Genomic DNA, 22,216 nt, shown 5'->3' on the forward strand with positions numbered 1-22,216 from the left:
GGGGTGTCTCTGCCTTGCCCGCGCTGGTGAGCCTCCGCTCCCCTGAGTGGCGCTGTTGATTTCCCACCCTTCTGTGTGAGGGTCACAGCCTGCACCCTTGTAGGAATTGTTCCCAGACACGTAAGACATTGCAGCCAGCGAAGTCTAGTCCTGCCTCTGGTGGGGCTGCTCACGTGAATACGTGCTCCCCAGTGTGGGCCAGGGCCCCATAATCTGGCCCCTAGTTTCTGCCGCCGTTTCCTATTTGTAAAATGGAGATTATCAGTATCTCACGGGAGTATTGTGAATATACGTTCTCTGTTTGTGAAATACCGAGCTGCTATGTTGATGAGGGCCATGGAAAAGTTTGTAAATAAATATTTAACCCCTTAAGCTTAACAGTCTGTTTTACCTTGTAATTTAGCTGTGACACTCTGATTACTTTCTCCAGACATGAATAAAAGCTCTGTGAATCTCAAAGTTGTTTCTTCTATCAATAGAAATTAGTCCAATAAAACACATTACCTCACCCACCTTCTCTTTATTAGTAAACTCCTCTTTATTTACAGCAAGCTGAGTTAGGTCATGGTATAGTCTCCCAAGGAAAGCAAGGAATACTTTTGTTAAGTCTAGTTTTAAAGCACTTAAAAATACATTGTAGGGAACAAACTTGCACGTGGCATGGGGATGAAATGACTGGCCTAAGAAATCTTTTGCATCTCTAATTCTATAGTATCTGATCTTATGGTTACTATACTCTTATGTTGGACTCTTAACAAGTTGTGATTTTATTAGTATTCATTTATATTATTGTAGTGCTTGGGAGCCCTAGTCATGGGCCAGGATTCCATTGTACTAGGTGCTATACAAACACAGAGCAGAAAGATGGTGCCTGCCCCAAAGAGATTACAATTTAAATATAAGTTAAGAGATAATAGATGGATACAGACAGTGGGGGGAGTACATATGAACAGTGAAACAGTATTGGTTGACAGGATGGGCAGTGGGCTCAGTATATCAGCAGCCTAACCATTACCAAGCTTTTTGTATGCATCATGGCAGATGAGAGTTATGAAGGTGGATATGAGGTAGCTTTGCAGACAGTTATGGGGACCTAAGTTCCCTCTAAGCTGCATGGCCATGCAGCTGCCTATTAAGCCCTGCACAGGGGTTCAGGGCTGCCACGGGGAGAGGCGCTTCTCCCCCAGCATAGACATGCTGCGGCTGTGAGAGAGAGCTGGAGGGGGGGTCCTCTCTCCCCACTGTAGCCCCTGGGCAGCCTACACCCCAAACCTCTCATCCCTGGCCCCACCCCAGAGCCCTCATCGCTAGCTGGAGCCCTCATCCTCTTGCACACTGAGCCCCTATCCCACACTCCGAACCCCTCAGCCCCACCCCCACCACATGAATTTTATGTGCACCAATATGGAAGTGATGTGTGTCACATCACTTCCATATTGGTGCATATAACAAAATTCATTCCACACATGCATGGGAAAAATTAGAGGGAACGCTGATGTGGACATCCTCCCAAGCGGGAAAGTATGGAAGTTCTTGTTTGAAAATTTAACAAGTGCCTGATGGAGGCTGGTATCATCAGTTGATCAAAGTTAAGAATCAACCTTTTGATACCAAATAAGGGATTAGTAGGGTAGGGATAGGTTGTGATGGGCTTTGAAAATGAAAGCAGGTAGTTTCTTTGCAATAAAAAAGGGTGACCCAGTGGAGAGATGCAAAGACAAAGCGATGACATGGTCAAAGCAATGGGCTAGGAAAATTACCTTTGCAGTAGCATTCTGAATGAATATAAATGGCACAAGATTGCATTTATTAAGACTATTAGTCTCTCTCAAAAGGAAGGAAGTGAGACTTTGCTGTAGAGTCCCAGCTGCAGATCCAGTCTCCCACTACATCATACTTGGTAGTCTAACAAATTATCTGTTAAAATGACCATGTGGAGGCTACTTAATGTTGTCAAATGAAGTGGTGGCATGGATCCATTACTGCAGTAGCGATGCAGTGGACTGGTGAGAGAGCCCCAAAAGTCACAATTGTAAAAGTAATAGAAACAATTAAATGTACCTCCAAAGTTTCCGCAAAATAGCACAGATGCACTATTACCAAACAGTTGTGAAATTTTATGTGCCTGACCCAACAAAAAGGAATAGTGTTTTTAATAGCCTTTAGGTAAAGCAGCAGTATGGTACTGTCTAGCCAGCATACTTTGATAGAATGTGTGTGTTTGGTTAGAATAATATTTCTTTTGAAATAGTGATACTGGTGCATGAAATGCAATTAACTACTCCCAAAACTGTGAACATTCATGCTGATGCACAGTATTTGGGGCGGGGGAGGGGAGCATATTTACTTGTCCTGCATTAGAAACACTAAAATGCTGAACTGGCTGTAAGGAGAGAATACTCATTGAGAACATTAAGTTTAAAAAAAAACTAAAAAGGACAGTGGAGTCTTCAGAATTTAATATGGCACTAAAATTCATGTATTTTTTATACAGAATTATCTTCTCAGAAGAAATTTGATGAAATTAAGAAGGCTAATCAAGCGGCAGCAAAAAAGTTTGTTGAAGACCAGTTTAGTTCCTCTTCTGAAGAAGATGAAGATAGCGAAGGAAAACATGGAAAGATATTGGCCAAAACATTCACAACTTATACTAATCAAACTGGTAAAATATTTTAATATATTGACATCTCTGTAGCATAAAAAAATTGGCAGCATTGCACGATCATCTTATATTTAAAAGCTTTGATAATTAGAGATAATTCTGATATTGTAATGTTCTTAACGTATGACTTAAGTACTTAATTTTCTGTGGTGGTCAAGATTGGTAGAAGATTTGTCACAGGGTATCTCTGTCACTACCTGGTGTGCTGTGCTGTCTAAAATGTTTCTGTCACCTCACAGTTACAAACACTCCCAGGCTGTTTTCCTTTCACTACATGTATCTTTTATTCCTCTGCTTTTTTTAAATGCACAGAACATCACACAGGTATTGTGTAGCAGAAGCTTTCAGTATAGCCTCCCTCCTTAGTACAGCTCACTCTCTAAGCTTCCCTTCTGAGCTCACCCTTGTTTCCTGTTCCTTCTATTTATATCCTCCCAATGATGTTGTCAGCCCAGTATTACCACCCAGATGCTCATAGTCCCACAACAGAAAGTGTTTAATTGTTCACAGCTGAGCTTGCAGCAGACTTCATACTGCAGCAATTGATAAGGATGCTGCTGCTAGCACCTTATCACAATTGCATATGCCACTTATACATCAGGCCAGCTAGTTGAGGAGAAAAGCTGGCTGATTAGGCAAAGGGGAAGAAAAGTCTCAGGTTTGCAAAACAAGGCTTCAGAACTGTGTGGCTTTTCATTGGTTTGTATTGTTTTGTTTTTGGAGAGAGAATAAATGCCTACATGTATCCTAACTCCTTATGCTGAATTGTTATAGCCCTGCAACTTGGGTAAGCTAGTCCCATGCATGGGAGATGTAGCATCTGGACCTTTTTGGTTCTTTAGTTCTTTCATATCTACATTTTTGTTTTATTTGGTGGGACAAGGGAAGTGGAATGCTAGTGGTGGAAGAGCTCCTGAAAATTGAAGGAGAGGAGATGACAAGAGTAACAGAGCAGAACTCGTCAGGCAGGGCTGTGTTTGGACTGGTAGGGTATGGATAGGTAGCAGCTGGGGAGTGGGAGATGTGCCATCTGAGGCAGAAGTTGGTGAGGGGAGATGGGAGTAGCAACTTTGGTATACTTGCCACCACTTGATGGGGGGAAGGAAGTGATCTGGTGAGATGCAGGTGAGGAAGAGGGCTACAGGATTTAGCCATTTGGTCCCAAGAATTGAAATGAAACTAACTAAATCCCTGTGCACCTGCTGACTATTTATACTCAATTATATGCTGGGTGGACAGACTTGCAATCTTGATTAGTGTGGATTTTTTTTTTTTTTCCTTTCCTCTTCTAAGCTCAATAAAACTCTAACATGACATTTTCTTTGATTTGTGCTTGGAAATAATGCTACATAAATGAACATTTGATTATCTTTAAACATGAGTGCTTATCTTTGGGTGCTCAGATATAGAGGATCAAACACTGTTAATGGTCTTACAAGAAGGCTTTGTTTTTTGTGTATTAAAGATGGAGATGCAAGTGAACTGGAACGTACAAGACAATATGTGAATGAAGCATTTCAGTCTGGGGCTTTGACATGCTTGATTTGCATTGCTTCAGTTAAGAGAAACCAAGCTGTAAGTATTTTACAATAGTCTTCAAGGTATTAACCAGCTAAATTGCTTTTTATTAATATGTATCAAGCAAATGTTAAATATTTAAATATGAACACTTGCCTGACTTATTGGAGTGTTGAGGATTAATATGAAAGTTTCTAGGAGTGCTAAATACTACATAAAAATTATAGTTCACTTTCAGCTAACTGTCATGTTTGTGCAGTATCAAAGCTTGTGCGTACATAACTTGAAATCATAGTGGTAAATTTGGCTTTTGTTCTGTGAGGTTCCTGTCAAACCTGTGGTCATGGTACAGTATAAGTAAGCTTGACATAATTTGATTTTTATTTTAATATAATTTTGATGGATAATACCAATATTTATTTTTAACTATTTACATTTTCACAGTTGTAGGAAATTAGGGGAGGGGAGTCAGACATTTAGCTAATAACGTTGAGATTCAAAAAGGTAAAGCTTTATTACTGTTAAAATACAAATTGTCAATATGTCAAAACATACAAAATAAATAGCTTTAGAAGTTTTCAGGAGGTACGTTTCTTAAATTTGTAAATTTTGATTACTATCTAGGGAAATATTTTTTCATTGGCTTGTGTGTATAAAGAGAAATTTATTTGATATTTATCAATAAAAACTTAGGCCTTTCAAGCCTAATTAGAAGGATCACATTTTTAAATTTTAGAAAGTCACAGATACAAAAAGCAGCAGCAATAGGGCCTACACTTCAAAAGGATACGGTTGTTGAATCTTGGTTAAGATATTGTTACAGTCCGCAATAGGGGAGTATTACAGTTGGATCATATAGTAAGGGGAACCAAAATTAAGCTAGAGTATTGCAGAATGGGTCAGTAAGGTACAATGAGAGAAGAACGTGGGATTTTGCTTGTCTGGGTTTTGAGATCTGCATGATTGAATAAATATAGCCAAAATGACTTCATGTCCCCCGACCCACGTTTTTTTTATTTCATGCAGCCACATTTTTCCATAACCCAACATATCTCAAGCCAAATTTTACTCCCACTGAAGTCAGTGGAAAACTCCATTTAATTCAATAGGTACATGATTGGGCCCATCATACTTCACTGTAGTAAATATTGTAAGGGGAAACAGACTGGCTATGCCCTTGGTTTGCAATAACAAATCTTGCTGCAAAAGAGGTAGTGTGCAGAAAAACTTTCCTTTTTTTAATGGTGGATAGTTGTTATACATACCTAATAAAACTGAAGACGTTAACTTGTTCACAGAAGTCTCGTACAACACATGGTATGTGATTTTTATATTAGACCTTTTGGTTCTTACAAATGAAATGCATTTTTAATGTGTCAAGGCCAGGTTTTTTGTGGTTTTTTTAATTATTTTTTTAATTTGATTTGTCCTGTGACAGTTGACTTGACTTATGAGTAGACCTAAAATCATTTGGAAACTTAAATGAAAGTTGTTTGTGTTTTGTTGTTTTCGTCTTTTTTAAATCAACACATTGTTACTCATCTTGGATCCTTAACGGTTTTTTCCATTGAGTATTTTAATTCAAATTTAGTAAACCTGTCAACTGTTTATAAATGTTAGTTTTGGAAATGAGCAATTGAGCTGTTAGTAACTTTTAGTGGGTCTGGGGTAACACACTTTTGACGTTGTCAGAAGATTGGAAATGTTTTCTCTCTTGCCTTTCACAAGCTAAACATAAAATAACCTGCTTCCATTTTAAAATGTCCACGGGTAAATCCAGAGAAAAAGGAAATTCAGACTTAAATCTTCAGCTGTTTCACTTACCCCATTATGTCTGGTTCCTGCAACACACTGAATCTTTTAAGGTGTCTACGGAGATCATGGCAGTGAGCCTCCCATTCTGTGATGACGGACTCAGGTTTGTAGGGCTCATGCTACCGTGCTAAAAATACCATTGCAGCTTAGGCTCTGAGCCCTGGGGAGGGGGGTAGACTTCAGACCTAGAGCTCCAGCCCAAGCCATGACATCAAAGTGCCGCGTACACAGTTGGTTTTGTTTTGTTTTTTTAAGCACAGTAGAGCGAGCCTGAGTCTGTTGACCTGGACTGGGAGACTTTCTGCCATGGGCTGTGTAGACATACCCTAAAGGGCGTCACATCATAAGTTAGACTATAAACTTGCAAACAAGGACATTTTAACTTAAAGGGCTATGACATATGTGTGTACAGACTTGCCTTCCTTGGGCATTGCACAAGATTTGCATACATACTTACGTATGTTCACAGACCCTGATTCACGTTTATGCACTGAAGGCTGTGTGCCTAAATTGGATGTATTTTTGTATATTTTTGCTTTGAGATAATTTTCATAGTAACCTTTCAAATATCAGACTGACAGTACAAATTTATTCACCATTGAGGTGTTTTCATAACTGTGTTTATCCTGTTTGCAGGTTTCCAGTTATCTCTTTTAGACAGAGTATATTCCTTCACCACTCACCTTCTATTTCATCTTGTAGTGAAATCATAAAGCTGCATTTATTCTATTTCACTTGATTCTCAACTGATGTACTGAGCATACGATAATGATTTCGCTTCAGGATCAGCAAAGAAATACAGCCAGGAGCAAGAACATACAACTTCAGTTATGGCAAGGAGAGCACAGAAGGAGACTGGCCACAATAAATTACTAGTTTTTTGGTTTTTTTTTAAGTTTGTCCGTTATGAAAGTACCTGCTTTAAAAGGGACACTACATTTAAACTGACACTTCTGCATGAGTCTTTGGTTTATTATTGTTGCACATAACACCTAAGATTAGAGAGGTAAAAAATGTTTTACTATTTCTTTTGTGTAATTAGGCCCACATAAGCAACAGGAAAAACTTGCACAGCAATAGAAGAGAGAACAACATTTTTACAACAGTATGAAGCTGTAGTAGTAAAATCATCAAAATTGGCAGGTGAATACAGGAATACATGTAGTATATGAAACTAGTTTTACTTTTTTTTTTTTAATTGAATAGATTTAAAGTTGGTATCCCTTTTAGACACTTTTTTTTTTTCATTCATTTAATCAGAAGCAAGCCTAATAGGTGCTAGTCATTTCTTTTATGTTTATCTTTTAGGTCTGGAGCTGTTCTGGATGTTTCTGTATATTTCACATGCCATGTATCCAAAAGTGGGCTAAGGACAGCCTTTTTCTTATATCTTCTCCCTTGACAGATGATGATTTTGGGAAGAAAGATTATCCATGGCCTTGGTAAGCTTTGCATGTTACATTTAAAAAGATGCCTTGATTGAGGACTAAGTGAGAACTGGGCTCACTTTAAAAAGTAATAGTACTTGTAACTGGAAAATGTGTACTCCATACTTGCTTTCACATTGTTCTGTGAATTTGTTTGAAGTTCACACTGGCACAGTTTGCGTTTTAGGAAACATTAAAAAAAAAAAATCACTGCATTGAAATTTCAACATGTGAAGACAGTAACTTGACTGTTGTACAGATATCATGTTTTGCCCTCAGTTAAAATGTGTTTTCGATGGGTTTCCCCCCGGGGTGCCACCTGGAACTGGGGTGCCACTAAGCCTTCCTGACCCACCAGTCTGGGCTCCTTTTTGCACTGTATTGCTGTGACAAGCTGCAAAGCCCTCTCCAGCCTGCACTTTCACCTGCATACATACAGATAGGGACACACCCAGCTCCTGTTGCGCAACGGCTCTTTGACCGGCCCTTGCATGGGAAGGCTACAGCTAGGGAAACTACCAGCTTCTCAAGCACGCACCCACTCTGGAGTATAAACCCAAAATTATACCATCTTGCGCTGCACAAGGAACTGTACAGCAAAACTCATAAAATTCACTCTCTCCCTCTGTGTGGAGAGGAATATGCAACAGCTTTTTGCCCTTGAGTTATGGTTTCCACACATTGTTTTAGATAAAGCAAAAATAAGTTTAACTACAAAAGAGAGATTTTAAGCGACTTAAAAAAACACCCCATGATTAAACAATAATAGAATACCATTTATTTAAATATTTTTGGATGTTTCCTACATTTTCACGTATAGATTTCAATTAAAACACAAAATACAAAGTATACAGTACTCACTTTATATTTTGATAAAATATATTGACCCATCACTCTCACAGATCTTGGGAGACAGGCCAGTCCTTGCTTACAGACAGCCCCCCAACCTGAAGCAAATACTCACCAGCAACCACACAACAAAACCACTAAACCAGGAACCTATCCTTGCAACAAAGCCCGTTGCCAACTGTGTCCACATATCTATTCAGGGGACACCATCATAGGGCCTAATCACACCAGCCACACTATCAGAGGCTTGTTCACCTGCACATCTACCAATGTGATATAGGCCATCATTTGCCAGCAGTGCCCCTCTGCCATGTACATTGGTCAAACTGGACAGTCTCTACGTAAAAGAATAAATGGACACAAATCAGACGTCAAGAATTATAACATTCAAAAACCAGTTGGAGAACACTTCAATCTCTTTGGTCACTCGGCAGTTCTTCAACAAAAAAAAACTTCAAAAACAGACTCCGAGAGACTGCTGCATTGGAATTAATTTGCAAACTGGATACTATTAACTTAGGCTTGAATAAAGACTGGGAGTGGATGGGTCATTACACAAAGTAAAACTCTTTTCCCCATGTTTATTCTCTCCTCTTTCCTCCTCCTCCTCCACTGTTCCTCACACGTTCTTGTCAACTGCTGGAAATGGCTCACCTTGATTATCACTACAAAAGGTTCCCCCCGCCGCTCTCCTGCTGGTAATAGCTCACCTTACCTGATCACTCTTGTTACAGTGTGTATGGTAACACCCATTGTTTCATGTTCTCTGTGTATATAAAATCTCCCCACTGTATTTTCCACTGCATGCATCTGATGAAGTGTTCTGTAGCTCACAAAAGCTTATGCTTAAATAAATTTTGTTGATCTCTCAGGTGCCACAAGTACTCCTTTTCTTTTTGCGGATACAGACTAACACGGCTGCTACTCTGAAACCAAGTATTTGCACTGGAAAAATACTATTTCTTTTGTTTGTTTTTTAAATTCACCTAATACAAGTAGTGTAGTGCAGTCTCTTTATCATGAAAGTTGAACTTAAAAATGTAGAATTATGTACAAAAAAATCTGCATTCAAAACCAAAACCAATAGAGCCTACAAGTCCACTCATTCCTGCTTCTTGTTCAGCCAATCACTCAGACAAACAAGTTTGTTTACATTTGTAGGAGATAATGCTGCCTGCTTCTGATTTACAATGCCATGTGAAAGTGAGAACAGGTGTTTGCATGGCACCGTTGTAGCCGGCATTGCAAGGTATTTGTGTGCCAGATGCACTAAAGATTCATATGCCCTTTCATGCTTCAACCACCATTCCTAGAGACATGCATCCATGCTGATGACGGGTTCTGCTCATTAACCATCCAAAGCAGTGCGGACCAATGCACCTTCATTTTCACTATCTGAGTCAGATGCCACCAACAGAAGGTTGGTTTTTTTTTTGTTTTGTTTTGTTTTTTGGTGGTTCAGGTTCTGTAGTTTCCGTATCGGACTGTTGCTCTTTTGAGACTTCCAAATCAGAGGGACAAGGTGTGTAACATGCTTTCAGAAGTCACTTCAGATTCTTAAACCTGGGGTTGAGTGCTTTAGCTATTTCTGGAAATCTCACATTGGTACCTTCTTTGCATTTTGTCAAATCTGCAGTGAAAGTGTTCTTAAAACGAACATGTGCTGGGTCATCATCCAAGACTGCTATAACATGAAATATATGGCAGAATGTGGGTAAAACAGAGCAGGGGACAGACAATTTTCACCCACGTAGTTCAGTCACAAATTTCATTAATGCATTTTTTTTTTAATGAATGTCAACAGCTACACATTTTTAGCATAAATACCTTGCACTGCCGGCTACAACAGTGCCATGAGAATGCCTGTTCTTATTTACAATGTCACCAGAAAGCAAGAAGAGGGCTGCATTATCTCCTGTAAATGTAAAGAAACATGCTTGTCTTAGCGATTGGCTGAACAAGGAGGACTGAGTGGACTTGCAGGCTCTGAAGTTTTACATTGTTTTGCTTTTGAGTGCAGTTATGTAACAAAAATTTATAAATTTGTAAGTTGCACTTTCACAACAGAGATTGCACTGTAGTACTGGTATGAGGTGAATTGAAAAATACTATCTTTATCGTTTCTACAGTGCAAATATTTCTAATAAAAACAATATACACTTTGATTTCAATTACAACACAGTACAATATATGTGAAAATGTAGAAAAACATCCAAAGTATTTAATAAATTTCAGTTGGTATTCTGTTTAACAGTGCAATTAAAACTGTGATTAATCGCGATTAATTTTTTTGCATTAATCGCATGAGTTAGCTGCGATTAATTGACAGCCCTAATTTTAAGTGATTATAAGGGATAGCAAACAGATCAAAGCTGATTTTCTAGTCAATAAACAACACAAACTAAGCTTAATATACTAAATAGATTGCATATGAATAGCAGATTCTCACTGTAAGAGATGATAAAAGCAGGCTGCAGATTCTTAGGGGGCAAGTTGCGCTTGCTTACAGCTTGGAATCCCCAGGTGTTCCATTCACAGGCCAAAAATCCCTTTAGCCTGGCTCCAGCACTTCCATCAGTTCAGTCTTTGTTCCTCAGGTATTTCCAGGAATCTTCTTGTGTGGGGAGTGAAGAACCCCAGTTGATGTCACTTCCTGCCTTATATAGCTTTTGGATAGGGCAGGAATCCTTTGTTTCAAAGCTTGGTTCCCAGACTGGTCTGTAGGAAAACACTGATATCCCAAGATGGAGTCTAGAGACTGGAGTCTAGAGTAATGGTCTCATTACATGTCCTTGCAGAGTCCTAGCAGCCATTCTCGGAGGCTGTCTCTAGTGGTCTCAGGAAGACACCCCAAGTGGGAGATAAGGCCTATTGTTTTCCTAATGGCCTATTCCCCACCCACTGGCTAGACTGAAAGCATCTTGTCTAGTGGGAGTTTCCCAGGTGTAACTACATTTTGAAATATAGAGACATAGTCAATATTCATAACTTCAGATACAAAAATGATACATGTATACAAATAGGATGATGATATGATAGAATCATAGAAATATAAAACTGGAAGGGACCTCAAGAGGTCATATAGTCCAGTCCCCTGCACTCAAAGCAGGACTAAGTATTGTCTAGACCATTCTTGACAAGTGTTTGTGCAACCTGCTCTTAAAAATCCCCAAGGATGGAGATTCCACAACCTCCCTAGGCAATTTATTCCAGTGCTTAACCACTCTGCCAGAAGTTTTTCCTAACGTAAAACCTTAACCACCCTTGCTGCAATTTAAGCCCATTGCTTCTTGTCCTATCCTCAGAGGTTAAGAAGAACAATTCTTCTCCCTCCTCCTTGTAACAACCTTTTATGTACTTGAAAACTGTTATTGTGTCCCCTCTGTCTTCTCTTGGCCAGACTAAACAAACCCAATTTTTTCAATCTTCCCTCATAGGTCATGTTTTCTAGACCTTTAATCATTTTTGTTGCTCTTCTCTGGACTTTCTCCAATTTGTCCACATCTTTCCTGAAATGCGGCGCCCAGAACTGGACATAATACTCCAATTGAGGCCTAATCAGTGCGGAGTAGAGCGGAAGAATTATTTCTTGTCTTGCTTACAATATTCCTGCTAATATATCCCAGAATGATGTTTGCTCTTTTTGGAACTGTGTTACACTGTTGACTCATATTTAGCTTGTGGTCCACTATGACCCCCAGATCCCTTTCCGCAGTACTCCTTCCTAGGCAGTCATTTCCCATTTTGTATGTGTGCAACTGATCGTCCTTCCTAAATGGAGTACTTTGCATTTCTTTATTGAATTTCATCCTGTTTACTTCAGACCATATCTCCAGTTTGTCCAGATCATTTTGAATTTTAATCCTATCCTCCAAGCGTTTTTAATCCCTCCCATCTTGGTATCGCCTGCAAACTTTATAAGTGTACTCTCTATGCCATTATCTAAATCATTGATGAAGATATTGAACAGACCCAGAACCGATCCCTGCGGCACCACGCTCGTTATGCCCTTCTACCATGACTGTGAACCACTGATAACTACTCTCTGGGAATGACTTTCTAACCAGTTATGCACCCACCTTATAGTAGCTCCATCTAGGTTGCATTTCTGTTGTTTATGAGACGGTCATGTGAGAGAATATCAGAAGCCTTACTAAAATCAAGATATGCCACATCTACTGCTTCCATATTATCCACAAGGCTTGTTACCCTGTCAAAGAAAGCTAGTAGGTTGGTTTGACACTATTTGTTCTTGACAAATCCATGGTGACTGTTACTTATCACCTCATTATCTTCTAAGTCTTTGCAAATTGACTTCTTAATTATTTGCTCCATTATCTTTCCGGGTACAGAAGTTAAGGTGACTGGTCTGTAGTTCCCCGCGTTGTCCTTATTTCCCTTTTTATAGATGGGCACTATATTTGCCCTTTTCCAGTCTTCTGGAATGTCTCCCGTCTTCCATGACTTTTCAAAGATAATTGCTAATGGCTCAGATATCTCCTCAGTCAGCTACTTGAGTATTCTAGGATGCATTTTATCAGGCCCTGGTGATTTGTAGACATCTAACTTGTCTAAGTAATTTTTGACTTGTTCTTTCCCTATTTTGGACTCTGATCCTACCTCATTTTCACTGGCATTCAGTATGTTAGACGTCCAATCGCCACCAAGCTTCTTGGTGAAAACTGAAACAAAGAAGTCATTAAGCATCTCTGCCATTTCCACATTTTCTGTTATTGTCTTTCTCCTGTCGTTGAGTGCCCAGCCTACTCTGTTCTTGGTTTTCCTCTTGCTTCTAATGTATTTGTAGAATGTTTTCTTGTTACTCTTTATGTCCCTAGCTAGTTTGATCTCATTTTGTGCCTTGGCCTTTCTAATTTTGTCCCTACATACTTGTGTTATTTGTTTATATTCATCCTTTGTAATTTGACCGAGTTTCCACTTTTTGTAGGACTCTTTTTTCAGTTTTAGATCATTGAAGATCTCCTGATTAAGCCAGGGTGATCTCTTGCCATACTTCCTATCTTTCCTATGCAGTGGGATAGTTTGCTCTTGTGCCCTTAATAATGTCTCTCTGAAAAACTGCCAACTGTCTTCAATTGTTTTTCCCCTTAAACTTGCTTCTCATGGGCTCTCCACAGTGGGAGGGGCTCTCCCCTCAGTGGGCTCTCCCCAGGCGAACTCCCAGACAAACTCCCTCTGTTATTTATAGCCCATGTGGTTGTGAATTGTCATTGGTCCCTGAGTCTCCCGATACGTCTCAAGGACTGATTATAGCAAGTCCCAGCTGTAACTTGAAATCTCTTGTAGACCTATATTTTTAATGTATTAGCATCACTAAGTTTTTATTTGAATATCGTAGGAGTCTAGTCCAGTAAGAGTTCCCAGTTTTTAATGTCACTATTCGTGGTCCTATGCAGAGGAAGTAATAATTTTGTTACAGGTACTGTTTTGGAATAAAATTGTAGTATTTGGATATTACTTGAGGTGTAAAATATTATTCTCAAGGTTTGCTATACTAAATGCTCTCAAGTTTTACACTTGTTCATGGAAAAGGTATTGTGGAGCTGGGAGCCTGAAGAATTTGTCATAGTGAAATTGTGCATTTAAAAATTAGTATGTAGCAGCCACCCTGGTGTATTATAAATTTAACTATATCCTTAACTAAAACAGTGTGGGTTGATTTTAAATCAGCAAGTAGAAAGCCTCAATTGGAATAATTGATTTTAATCAACTTTTCCATTTGTACTTCAATTATCTTCTAAAGAAAGGTGTGTTCTCATTGGTTAACATAACCATTAAAACATAGAATCACAGAAGTGTAGGACTGGAAGGGACCTCAATAGGTCAACACTTTGATTTACAATTAAATAGAGCCTTTACACTATATTTCACACATCTTTTTGCTACCTAGGAGGGTACACTATAACTATATACATCTATTTAAGCAGTTACATAGTTTAATACTTTCAGATTCTTAATTGTACATTTTGGTATGTTAGAAAATAGTGAATGACTTATTGCTTTATTAACTTTTGGCTCATGATTTGTATCAAGCAGCATTCGGGTGGTAACTGGAATTTAATTAAACACACAACAGCATATAACCCTTTATTTTTATTAAACAAAAGCTTAAGCATTTTTTTGGATACATATGCTTATCAAAATATATTTCACATTTACAACTATATGAATTTATTGACTGTAGTTAAGCACTCAGTTCCGTTAATAAAACTGATTATTTCTGTTTAGCCTGGGAAGATTTTTCAAATATGCCTAAGTGGAAGTGATTGGACTGTAAATTCCTGAAATGAGACAGGCTCCTAAGTTACTTAGGCTGACCTGTTGTGCCATATTTGTAAAGCTTAACCTCAAATGTTAGATGTGTTTTCTCTGATACTTTGAGTCAAAGGCTGCTTTTCTATATAAAGTTTCTGATAGAAGCTAATTTCATCATATTTTTTTTATTTAAATGTTTTAAGAGATTATAAATTTAGGCCTTAACGTATTTTATATTACACTTTTTTATATTTTAAACAGCTTTATTTTTTAAACAAAATAATTTAAATATCAAAATAAAAAAAATTTAAATAAAATGATTGTATGTATGACTTTTAAAAAAAATCATACAGCTTTTTTTCAGGGTGGACAAAAATCTGTGTAGTTGATAACGTCTGTGTTGCTTTGCCGAACAGAATTAGTAAAAGTGTCCTTTTTCTTTTTTTGCCCATATCAGTCCAAAATGTAGGTTTGAGTACAAACGTTCTGAAACTCCCACTAGATACTACTGCTACTGTGGGAAGGTAGAAGATCCAGAGTTGGACCCATGGCTGGTACCTCACTCATGTGGCCAAGTATGTGAGAGGGAATTTAGACCTCCATGTGGACATAAGTGCCTACTGCTCTGTCACCCGGGTAAGTCCCTTCTATGCTATTGATTAACTGTTCACAATTAGTCATGAAAACTATCATGCTTAAAATCAATTATGACACTGGACTTAAAACTTTAATAAATAGGAGAGAGTGAATATTTGTGGGAAATTGCATTATTAAAAGTTATAAGTAAAAGTTATTGAACACTAATGAAAGGAGAATAAAATGAGTTATGGAGCTAGTGATGAAATGTTAATTTTATTGTTTCCTTTTAACCATTCTCAGGTCCTTGTCCTCCTTGCCCAAAGATGGTCACAATAGCCTGTTACTGTAAGAAGGCTAAACCAGTGCCGAGAAGGTGCAGTACCAAAGAATGGTCATGTCAGCTGCCATGTGGTCGAAAACTGCCATGTGGACAGCACAATTGTGAGAACCCTTGTCACCCAGGTAGACCTGATCTTCTTAATTGTTCAGAGAGTAGTTTTGCATTAGTTACTAAGAGTTGAAGCTTCTCTGTATGAACTAATTAAAAGGAAAAAAATTATTGTAATTTTTCTCCCTCTATCACCTCACAATTAAATCTATATTAATCACTTATTTTTAGGAGATTGTCAGTCTTGCCCACGAGTCAGTAAACAAAGGTGTATCTGTGGTAGACAAATAGCAGAAAGACTTTGTGCATGTCCATTTTGGCAGTGTGAGCAGGTATGTTTCAGAAGTCTTTTTGTATTGTCTTTATCTTAAAGAAAATGGGCTACTTCCTATATTGGAAAATTGAAAAGTGTTACCTGTTAGGAGTTTATTATTATTTAATTTTTAAGGTACGTGTGTTTAAACATACACACGCAAATCTAGGCAGCGGTCATTTGAAGACGGATACATTGCATGGGTCCAATTCACTTTTGACATTAGTATTCACAGCTTTGTTGACTATGTTGGAATTCTGCTTGCTTATGATGGTAGTAAACTTTACTTTCAGTCCCCATCATTTTGAGTAACTTTTAGATTCTTTTGAGAGAAACTTCTGTTGCCATCTTAAACAAGTATGAAACACAGCTTAGTATGTGCTCTAGTGCTTTGTTTATTTACTAATAGCAACTATGAAAAGCTTAATCAATTTTCTAAGAATGATTCAATATTTGTGGCTCAGAGCTACAACTGACACTGTAGATCGTAAAAACCTTAAATTGAAGGAAAGCAAAAGATGAGCGCACTCATAAGACAATGCAGAACTTCTGATTTTAATTTGTAGCTTAAGTCTACTTTCAAAGCTCAGGGGAAAAACTCCCTTCTCCTTCACAATCCCATTGGGTTTTGCGTCCTTTTATCTTGTTAAATTGCTCACTGTCAGCTGTTGAGGTATTATAGTTTTATTTTTTCTTTAAGGTATGTGGGAGAACTTTGCCTTGTGGTAATCACACATGTGAACAAGTTTGTCACTCTGGTCCCTGTGGCGAATGTCCTCGATCTGGGAAAAGGCCCTGTCCGTGTGAGAAATCAAGTAAGGATTTTTTTCTCTCATTGAGGCACATCTGTTTGCTGTAATAGGATTCAAACATTCCCCAACTAGTATGAATTTACAGGAGAATGTTGTAGCTCAGGTTTATAAATGTTTTTTACGGTAGTGATTGTCAACGGCTTACTTCTGCAGTGCAATTACTTAGCAGGTTTCAATAAGCAATGAAAGCTGCAAGTTTTATGTAACTTTCTTGCTTGATTCTTTACAAGTTTGATATTACTTAATTTAACTATGATTTTATGATAGAGGTACTAACTTAATTCAATATATTTGTATATATTTTCTGTAGTTTCTTTAAAAATGAGAGGGTGAAGCTAGAAAATACAAGTCAAATTGTCAACTGCATATCTAGATATATCTTTGTGTGTTTTCTTTAGTACATGTGCTATCTCTTTTCTTTTAGTGTTTTTTTTGCCTTGTACGGAAGATGTACCTACTTGTGGAGATAGTTGTGACAAAGTTCTTGAATGTGGAATCCATAGGTGTTCGCAGCGTTGTCATCGAGGTCCCTGTGAAATTTGTAGACAGGTTAGTTTTAATCTCTTCCAGCATGTGGCTTTTAAATACTTTGTAACTCTAATAAAGGTTTTTTGCCTCCTAAGAATCTGGCATATCTGTCACTAAAAGCACCCATCTAAGACAAGATTTTTGGGGTAAATGTGTTCAGAAAAGTGCATTACACCCTGTCTTGACCTAACCAGTTTCTAAAAGCCATGTTAAAGGCAAGTTTGAACTGGTAGTTGAGCAAACTTAACTGGAAGTCCTGTGTGGGTAATGCACATCTTCCACCATAAGAAAAGGAATATAGGCTACTAACATTGCTAAAGTGATGCTGAGAACTTTTTTAGGCCAAAATTTTAAAATATGTGGGTGGCAAAAAGGCTTTATTTTTTGTAAGTTTCCAGTATTGAATTCTTTTTTTAGGCATTCCCTGGGAGGGTGTTAACCCAAATAAAATTTTTCCCAAGGCATGAGAATGTAGAAATCAAACTGACTTCTTATTTATTTAGTCCAAGCTGAGTTAAATGTGAAAAACAAGCTGCATAAGACACAAGTTAATAAAATGAATTTTTTTTAAAACTAGCTATTCGTAATAGGTAAAGTTTTTAATTAACATGACCGAGAGGAAGGACTGTCTAGTGGTTAGGGCATTGGCTTGAGTACTAGGGACCCAGGTTCAGTTCCCTGCTCCACCACAGACTTTGTGCAAATCACTTAGTCTGTCTGCCTCAATTTCCTATCTGTAAATTGTGAATAATAGTATTACCCTGGAGGCTTGTGAGGATGATGAATACATGAAAAGATTGTGAGGTGCTCAGATACTATAGTAATGGAGGCTATATAAGTACCTAAGATGTATGTTCGTTGCCCCTTTTATTTTTGGCACAACCTGGAGATCTGTGGTTCCGTTTAGAATTCTAGTGATAAGTTGGCTTGAAAACACTTTATGGCAATTTGGAAGGAGGTTTCCCTCCAACTTGCCATTGAAGGCATGCCTTCCCAACAACTATACTGTCTATGATAAGGCTAATTGGACATGGCTTACTCAGAGCCACTTGATGTTGCTTCTGGTCTAGCAGAAGCACATGAGTTGAGGGCATTCCAAGGGACTAATTTACCCTCCCTTGATGTATGTGTGCAGCACTGCAGCTCAGAGAGCATGGAAGTGATTTGTGTATTGAGCTCAGTGCCATAGTTCTGTGCATGGCATTTTGCTGCAACTAGAGACCTTTAAAAACCACAATGTGGGCCTTATGAATATTCAGTTCTGCCTCTTAGTCATAGATGATTAGGGGATCTGTTGGGACTATATCCTCTGTTTGGGTGCTGGGGTCTTTCACTCTGTCCTTTTATGCATGGAATGCTCTCTCAATTGATCTTTAAGGTTACTCCCCATCCTCTTTCCATTATCGCCTTCAGATAATCTCAGCTACAATGCCTGTGGGATACTAGCTAATGTATGGTAGTTGGAAAGAGGGTCAGATAAGCTTGCTTATTTAATTTATACATAAACTGTGTATATTTGTATCCCCTTTCCTCACACCTTTGAGTCATTTGTCTTTTTGGGTTGTAAGCTGAGCAGAGACAGTGTCCTTATATGTTTCTATGGTGCCTAACACAATGCAGTCTCTGGGTGATACTGTAATAAAATTAGTCAGTTTGCCTTATGGTTCTTAGTAGAAAACTCTTTTTTTAGCTTCCAACTATAATGTCGTCATTTTCTCCCCTCCCCCCCACCCCAGGAAGTTGAAAAGCAGTGTCGTTGTGGAAAGCATACTAAATGCATGCCGTGTCATAAACCGTATCTGTGTGAGACAAAGTGTACTAAAATTCGTGATTGCCAGAAGCACCAATGTAAGAGAAAGGTGAGTGTTAAAATGTGTATTAACAGTACACTTACACAGCAATCATTAAAGTTCTAAATGTGGCTCTTTTTCAGTTTTTGGTCCAGTTTTATATTCTTGTTGTACAAATGTAGCATTGCATCAACATACCTTTTTGTTTTACATTTGGAAGGCTTTCTTTCAACTGTAAGGGCTAGCTAATTAATAAATAAAAGCTCAATCTGCAGCATAGGGTAGTTTCTGTGGCAAATTCCAAAACCGAAGAACACAGGTTGCTTTAGCTATGCTGCTGGGAATATATTTTGATATTAACTGTCTCCATTTTTCTGAAATAACTTTCCTCTTCTATTTCAGCATATGTTTTTGAAGGTTTAAATTGACAGTAAAGTTGTTCAAAAGTCTCAGAACATCTATAGCCTTTGCAAAAAGTGTCTCTTGTTGACCTGAGGGGCTAATTTGTTGGCAAGTTGTCTTTAGAGGGTACCTAGTAGATTTTGCAGCTTACTCAGCTTTAAGGGAGCTAGTCGCCAAGTAGATCAACTTTTGCTTTCATTGGGACTTCAGTGCCTAAACTACCTTTTGTGACTTAGAAAATCTTCATCTAAATGTTAATAGAAATAATATCCTCCCCACCTCCCCCGCAAGCCTCTTTGCGTATTAAAGAACAGGGTAGCAGCCTATCTAAACCTTAACCCAGCTGTATTCCTTTTGTTAACATAAAGGAAGAGCTCATGTCTGAAAAGAATGAGGGGTGTGTGTGTGTGTGTGGTGAAAGTGTACAGCATACTTAATGATTTTTCTTTTGTACTGTATCTCTCGGCTCTTCTGTAACATGTTAGTAGGTACAGAATGTGTACCTAGCCCACCAATATTAAAATCTGTAAGAACACCAGCAGTGCTGGTGTTATAGATTTTAATATTGGTGGGCAGGGTACACATTTAGTAATAAAATTGTCAGAGATCATTCAGAGAATTTTATTTGTATACAATTTTAGTGTGGTTTAGGTATTAGGAAGTTTCACAATGGAAAAAATCTACAGTATGAGTTGAATAGTATGCTCATGTGGCGGCATTACAACAAAAATTTGCTGTAGAAGTTTTAGTCTGTGCTCAACTCTGAAATAATTTCATATCTAGTAAACTTAAACATGAAAACTCCCAAATATAATCATTGTTGCAGTTGGAGTACACTTATACATCAGATCATCCATTAGAGAGATTCATAGCTCCTGACATTTGTGTTCAGCGTATGCGGGTGCGGCACTAAGCGGCTGTACTAGAATTTGATTATAAAAATCAGTTTAGGCAGTCCGTTTCTCAAAATTCTCCTTTCTTATATTTGCTATATGTAGATCCATGAGGCCAAATTAAATATGCATAGAAGCATATTTCCAGTTTTGTATGTAGAGAGAGCACTAATAGTCAAGAGGCTCCAAGTTGCGTTTTGCTTGATTATTGCTTGCTTCATTATTATAACTAAAACTCCCAATGTTCCTCTGTATGCAAAGGCAAACACCTCAGCCCAAATGGGAACTGACTCTTTTTTAAAGATTTGACTGCTGCAAATAAGTGTAACTCTACCCCCATTGTATCATTCATATTTGGAAAGAGCAAAATTCAGAAGTGGAACCTGAGGAAAGCTGTAAGGGGCCTGAAATTGTATCTTTTCCTGATCATTATTTGTTCTTTGTCGTCCTTAAGAATGTCCTTGAATGCAGTAAGGGAGCCATAGGATATTAGAGAGGAGAAGAAGCAGTCTTTTTATTTTTCCTCCCTTTTTTGGTAGCTTGCCTATCAGATGTCCTCAGTGACCCAACCAGTCATTTTTAACGAAAATGACCAGATTAACTATGTGTTTTGAGTGTGTGGGTGAATTTCTGGCTTGATTTTGGTTTATGGGTTTCTTTTCAGCAGTCTTAGTAGTAGTATTGTAGTATCCAGAATCTGTGAGGTGTTAGACAAACATAGGAAGGTGGAGTTTCTGACTCGAAGAGTCTACAAGCTGGTGTTTGTTTTGTTTTTTATTTCAAGCACACTTATTTTAAAGATGGTCTGCTGAGCAAAATTACTGTCTGCACTGCTACTTTATGCTATACAAAGGCTGCCTCAGACACTTCAAAACTTTTTTCTAACACTTGAAATATCAGGGGTTAATTCCTCTTTTTGTTGAAGGACCGGAATAATGTCACAAAAAGTTGTCGTCTGAGCTGCAGCCTTCCCCTTCCTTCGTTCTCCCAACGAAGAGGAGATGAGATGCTGAGTCTTTACTTCTAATGTAAAAGACAAACAACCTTCATTCCTCAAAAGAAAAATTTTAAGATTTTCTATATGCATCATAAATGACGAAGGTACAGACATTTTTCAGCTCTGCAGTTCAGTTTTAAAAACTAGACTAGACAAAGCACAAGTAAATGTATTGTAAGGAGCAATCTTGAATTTTCAGTGGGGTAGACTAGGTGACCTAGTAATTCTCTTCTTTCTCTAAAGACGAAGAACAAGAAATGTTGTAGTTAGCAGGGAGTTCCAGTTCCTTTGGGCCCTTTTCCTACCTTTGACTAGTTATCCTCTAAATGTTAAAAGTAAATATTTCAGAAATAGAGGTATTTTAGTATTGACATTTTTTAAGATGATGTGGGTGGGAGAACATGGAACAGCTAATGTATACCAATTACACATTTGGGTATTTGAGCCCAATTAAAAAGAGATCCATCAGGCAAAATTTGAATCTTTTTCATTTGAGTTACTTTTTAAAAATTTGGATTTGTCACACTAAGGTAAAGATAACTGGTTTTTAGTTTTGACTGGCACACTCTTGAAGCATTTTAAAAATTTCGGTACAGTGAAGAGAACAAAGAGTTGAACAAAAAAAAAAAAGCCCAAGTTCCTTTTGCTAACCCTATCCCTTCTTTCTTCAGTTCTTTCACAGGGGGAGGGATTTCTGTCTCCTACCCTGGAGTCCATTCACTTGTTCTGCTTGATACATCTGTACTGGGCAGAACGGATAGTATTACACACTTGAGAATAAGCACAGTGAATGGACCACAGATCCCACAGGAGCGTAAGCAGTATTCCCATGCTGCAGGCACAGAGATGATGGAAAAACAGATCTTGGAGAGTGCTGCGGGAGACCCAGGCTAATGACAATCAGTCACACAAACTGTGCAGTAATTAAGTCTAAAATGACTTCACAAGTCAGCCATGTGCAAAAGTA

At 38.2% G+C, this 22,216-nt stretch overlaps 1 protein-coding gene across 1 annotated transcript in view; it reads left to right on the plus strand.

Annotated features, from left to right (window-relative positions):
- The window catches only part of NFXL1 (nuclear transcription factor, X-box binding like 1), an 88,060-nt gene that overhangs the window by 460 nt on the left and 65,384 nt on the right, over positions 1 to 22,216 (plus strand). Inside the window, exons 2-10 of the mRNA XM_074951453.1 lie at positions 2,495 to 2,662; positions 4,128 to 4,237; positions 7,304 to 7,437; positions 15,005 to 15,183; positions 15,427 to 15,588; positions 15,746 to 15,846; positions 16,528 to 16,642; positions 17,064 to 17,188; positions 18,904 to 19,026. Coding sequence (XP_074807554.1) covers positions 2,495 to 2,662; positions 4,128 to 4,237; positions 7,304 to 7,437; positions 15,005 to 15,183; positions 15,427 to 15,588; positions 15,746 to 15,846; positions 16,528 to 16,642; positions 17,064 to 17,188; positions 18,904 to 19,026 — 1,217 coding nt within the window. The remainder of the gene's footprint in view (positions 1 to 2,494; positions 2,663 to 4,127; positions 4,238 to 7,303; positions 7,438 to 15,004; positions 15,184 to 15,426; positions 15,589 to 15,745; positions 15,847 to 16,527; positions 16,643 to 17,063; positions 17,189 to 18,903; positions 19,027 to 22,216) is intronic.

The sequence above is a fragment of the Natator depressus genome, chromosome 4 (genome assembly GCF_965152275.1).
Source record: "Natator depressus isolate rNatDep1 chromosome 4, rNatDep2.hap1, whole genome shotgun sequence".
Taxonomy (NCBI): Eukaryota; Metazoa; Chordata; order Testudines; family Cheloniidae; genus Natator; species Natator depressus.